The sequence below is a fragment of the Sprattus sprattus genome (genome assembly GCF_963457725.1).
Source record: "Sprattus sprattus genome assembly, chromosome: 14".
Taxonomy (NCBI): Eukaryota; Metazoa; Chordata; class Actinopteri; order Clupeiformes; family Clupeidae; genus Sprattus; species Sprattus sprattus.
The window spans coordinates 24,381,095-24,386,094 of NC_137912.1; the positions used below are offsets into that span (position 1 = coordinate 24,381,095).

Consider the following 5,000-nt stretch of genomic DNA (forward strand, 5'->3'; position numbering starts at 1 on the left):
ACCCCCAGGGATGCATGTGGTTTCAATCTCTCCATGACCACACTCGTCAGCTGAGCCAATGGCTGTCACAGGCAGGGACAGCATGAGCTTGTGTGAAGCAACCGCAAGCGACTCCAGAATGGAGGAGTTTTAACCAAATATGGACCGGCTCTGGGCGGACCTCTCTGTTTACTACACACACTCTGGCTCCAGAAAAACACTTAATGCACACAATCTGGCTTCAATTTCAACACGCACTTTGTCATTTTGAAACATTTTGGCTTAATGTCTGTGTAACCATTGAAACCATAATCTCCACGCTTTTCACACTCAGCTCACGGAGCTGATCACACCTCATTTAGTCAATCGAGAGTATTTTTAACGAAAAAAACTTCCCCCAAGAAAGATAGAACACCGGAACGAGACTATCCAGGGAAAGCACACACACACACTACTGTCCATCTGGAGTGCAAAAGTAAATGTTGAAATGTTAATCTATTCCGCTCCATGTTAAACCATGTCAGTGTAGTACAGAGTTTGCATACATTTGCACAGTCTGATAGTTGCTAGCAGCCTCAAATATCCCTCTTTGCATGTGGCCATTGTAAACATACACGCAGTCACGTGTTGCATTTATCAAATCACTACAGTATCTTGAAGACCCATTAAACCTTCAGTTTTGACCTTTCCTTTAGTGTGTTATGTAGCTATATTGTACATGCACATGGTCTGCAAGCCCAAGAGGGAGTAACACTCTCCTGCAGAAACCATTTTCTCAGCTGACTGAAATTTCATCATTGGAATTCCAGCACTTTTCCTTTGTTACAAGATGATGCAATCTCATAACACAATCCTTTCTGCCTGCCTGGCTGACAAGTCAGAGCTCACTGGGCTCATGGGGAGGGGAGGCTTAAAGACAGAGCAGCTCTACTGGACTGTTTCAGACAGAGGGTAGATAGAGATGCCCAATATGAGACATAATATGTGTTTTTGGAACACTGAAGCATGTAAATCTATTCTAGTACACTCCAAAAATAAAATTATGAACATTGAAAATGAGCATAATATGTCCTTTTTAAGTGATTTCTCTGCAAATCATCCAGGAGAAATTTAATGAACAAACCACAACATCTCTAAATTAAGGTTGTGTGCCAAGACAATGCTTTTGTATCATTCTTTTCTCCAATTCTTCCTCTCACCCTCTATCCCAACCTTCCCCCCCCCCCCCAATTTCTCTTTCAAAATGCCTGCATAGAATGCTTGCCAGCTCACTTGACTGTTTTCCCGCCAGCACCCCTCTGTTGCCGACCAGCCTCAGCACCCTGGCAACCAGGCGGCAACGCTTGTCACCACCCCTCATGGTGCTCAAACAAGCTGAAAAAAGTAGTTTGCGCAGAAACAGTGTGTGAGTGTTTGCTTAACTTCTCAAAGCCTCTCTGGCTGCCAGGCACCACACTGGGCACCGCGGAGACCAAACTGTGTATCCCTGCCTTGTGCAAACTCTTGGACAATGCTGGAAAGGGGCTTTGGAGGTGTTTTGGAGGCAGACAGAATAAAGAAGTTTATGAGTAACGTGACTTGCCTTCGCCGTGGCAAAAACTTCATCTTTGATATGTCCTCCGCCAAACTCCTTCTTCACGGTGGCTCGTGTGGCAGCGTAAAGCATCTTCTGTCGAACCTAGGCCAAGAAACAAACAACACAGGAGAACCACTATAACTTAGCAAAACATGACAACAATGACTTTGCATGGCGACACACGACCAATCGCCAGAGTTCTGGCACGGATCCATCAGATTTGCTTCTATCAGGGAAGTGCCTTAGGGAGAGGAACATTGCTCTTCACACTTCCTGTACAGTGTGGCATTATTGATGTTTAGTATTGACGCTAGCAAACACACTTGTTGGTGACTAGAAAGTCTTTCTCCTCTCCACGTCCATTTAGCTTGTTTGGCAGTAAACTACATTCAGAATAAATCGGAACACACAATATATTCTTCTACAATTAAGAAATTTGGAATATGGAATTTAGAATATAGAATATAGAATTGAGCAAATAGCATACTATGCCTATCAAGTTCAAGTTCAAGTTCAAGTATTTATTTGTCAAATGCACAGAAAAACACAGTCAGACTGGGCACTGAAATTCTAAGGACAAGACATCGCACAACAACCTACCAAGGCATAACATAAAATAACATATTATATAGTAAGACCAAAGCAGTATTAGATACAGAGGGGAGGAGTATTAGATACAGAGGGGAGGAGTATTAGAACAGAGATGGGAGGAGTATTAGAACAAAGAAGGAAGGAGTATTACAACACAGAGGGAGGGGAGTATTAGAAGACAGAGGGGAGGAGTATTAGATACAGAGGGGAGGGGAGTATTAGAAGACAGAGGGAGGGGAGTATTAGAAGACAGAGGGGAGGAGTATTAGATACAGAGGGGAAGAGTATTAGAACACAGAGGGAAGTTTAAGCAACAATGTGTGAGGTATTGGAATACCTCCACGCTGCAGTATCACTGAATAAACATATGACAAGGAGTTGGCCTGTACTTAGAGCGTTGGCTTCCAAACCCCTGTAATTAGCCTCATTTTACAGACATCACACATGCACCATTCTCTCTCCCCCTCCTCTCTGCACGTGCTCTTTAAGAACAGGAGTCAGTCATTTGCAGAGCCTGAAATAACCTGGTGATCCACTGGACTGCACAGGGTGCCACATTTCCCATAATGGTTCCACAGGGAGGTCACATCTACGCTACACACTCATAAGTCTACATGATTTGCATGGGGGAGATTACATCAAAGAGTCCTATTGGACTGTGCCTGGCAGAGAGCTCCGCAGTTTTATTTAGGGAGCAAATATCCTCCCATGCGCTTGTCTCAAGCAGACACTGAAATTAATCTTTCTGTTTAGCTGGTCTACCTGTTGGTTGGTTCAAGGACTATGCTAAAGTTCAAAATAATGAATCAGAAACAGAAGGACTGATTGTAATTGTCAAATGCTGGCAATGCTGATTGAAAAGCACATTACTATAGTCACTAGCCTGGGTGCCCACAACATTTGAGGTCGGGAAGTTCGGTCTGGCATTGCTCCGTTGGGGCTGAACTATGCCAGCACCAGAGCTGTTCGTACCAATCAAATTGTCAGGGCGGGTTTTATACGATGATGGACAGATGATCAACAGTGACGTAATCAACCACGTCACCAAAGAGCACTTGGGTTGAATTCACTTTCAAAAAACATGGCTGCCGCTGGAGAGCTGAGATGTGTAGATTCTGCCATCGAGTCTTTTTAGAAGACATCGACAGCGCATTTATTTTGAATGAGGAACAAGAAACGCGATCAAGGTATTTGTCGATCAAAAATATGTTTTTTCCGTCCTTGCTACGGAATTTCGGTACTCCGACTCCGTGGAAGAGGAACCGTTCCAAAAACCATAACATCATAACATAATCCAAACACTCCAAAAAAAATATAACATAATCAAACAATTCCAGAGCTGCTTTCTATCCTCAACAAGAGCATGAACATACAAATCACAGATTCTATGTTTTGTGTGTCTCTCTCTGGATAAAGTCAGATAACGGCTTAAACTATTATAAGGTGTGTGTGTGTGAACTTTTAAATAGCCTTATGTGTGGTATGTACAATATGCTGAGTAATTAAGGACTTCTCTGCAACGTACTTCTCGTGTAATGTCACTTGTTGCTTTCTTATATAAGAAGTAGACCAGGATAGTTATTTAATTAAGCCTTAAGTCTTAAAATAAGTAGTGGCCGTGAGTTGAATGGGGACCTACGGGAGAAGGGTCAGGTGACCAGGCCAGGAAGATCCACTCGTAGCCCTGGTTGTTAGTGGAGTCTAGCCGGTACAGGAGGTAGGAAGGCATGTCCTCCTGAAGCAGAGGCATCACGTAGGCGTCATACTCCTGGTCCCATTTCTTGGAGGCCTTCTTGGTGCCGCCCAAAACTAACTGCTCTGAGAGGAGAGAGGAGAGAGGAGGTGGGGGTTGAGCCAGTACACTAACACACATGACAATATCTGTCTTTATGCATCTGTAGATACAGCACAGGTTTAATGGCAGAGTTATTCTTTTGACATTACAATTAAGGTGGAAGGTGTGAGTGAGAAATACTCCAATGACTCAATCTGGTAGGTCAAGTAACTGATAGCCACACGCCATCTTTATCCTTTAACTTTAAAATCGAGACTCTATGACATTAGGCCACTGCCTATTTTGCCTTTCTCTCTTGTCCTTCACACAAATTAATACCATATGCAAAACAATCAGGCCTGCTGTCAGCAGTGCCGATTTCTGTGTCAACACTTCTGTCCAACGCGTATCCTATGTAAAGCCTCTGTTCGGGCTGAAAGAAGTTAACATATGCTACAAATAGTCTTTGTAAGTTAACTGTAAACATTTGGAAATGGATTTCGTTTGATGGACAGCTTACCACTTTGAATGTCGATCTTTATCAGTCGGTAGTCTCCGTTCCGCGCCTTGGCAAAGACATCTCTCACTTCCCGTGTCGCTGCAACAGCAGAGGGAGGGAGGACTTCGGTTAAACCCTTTGGGGGGGGGGGGGGGGCACTCAAACAATGCAATCATTCAGTCCTCAAAACAAACAAACCGGCTGTCAAACGAGCTGAATGTCACCCTCGCCAGTGAAAAAATTAGGCCGTCTATCAATCTCCAAATAAGGAAGAAAAAACAAAACAAACCATGAACGCATCGACGATGACAATGGCTGTCATGCAAGGATTAACAGGGAAGGTGTGATTGACCTGCATACTAAATGTAAGTGTTTCACTCAACAGCATGTTACGGCCTGACACAGATTAGAATTAACTCGTGTTGAGCGTCCTAAGTGCGATAACAGAGTCAAATGATGTTGTCAATTCACTGATTGACTTTAAAAGTATGCCGAAAAACCGTGGCTTTGTTACGGCAACGACCAAAACATTAGTGCTGATGTTATCAAGTCTAAATATAGGTGTTACATAAACGATTTCA

At 43.4% G+C, this 5,000-nt stretch overlaps 1 protein-coding gene across 1 annotated transcript in view; it reads right to left on the bottom strand.

Annotated features, from left to right (window-relative positions):
• Positions 1–5,000, bottom strand: part of twf1b (twinfilin actin-binding protein 1b) — a gene marked incomplete at its 3' end in the record, with an annotated part of 16,486 nt that overhangs the window by 10,902 nt on the left and 584 nt on the right. Inside the window, exons 2-4 of the mRNA XM_080850929.1 lie at positions 4,441–4,518; positions 3,786–3,964; positions 1,562–1,657 (exon numbers count right to left, since the gene is read on the bottom strand). Coding sequence (XP_080707055.1) covers positions 1,562–1,657; positions 3,786–3,964; positions 4,441–4,518 — 353 coding nt within the window. The remainder of the gene's footprint in view (positions 1–1,561; positions 1,658–3,785; positions 3,965–4,440; positions 4,519–5,000) is intronic.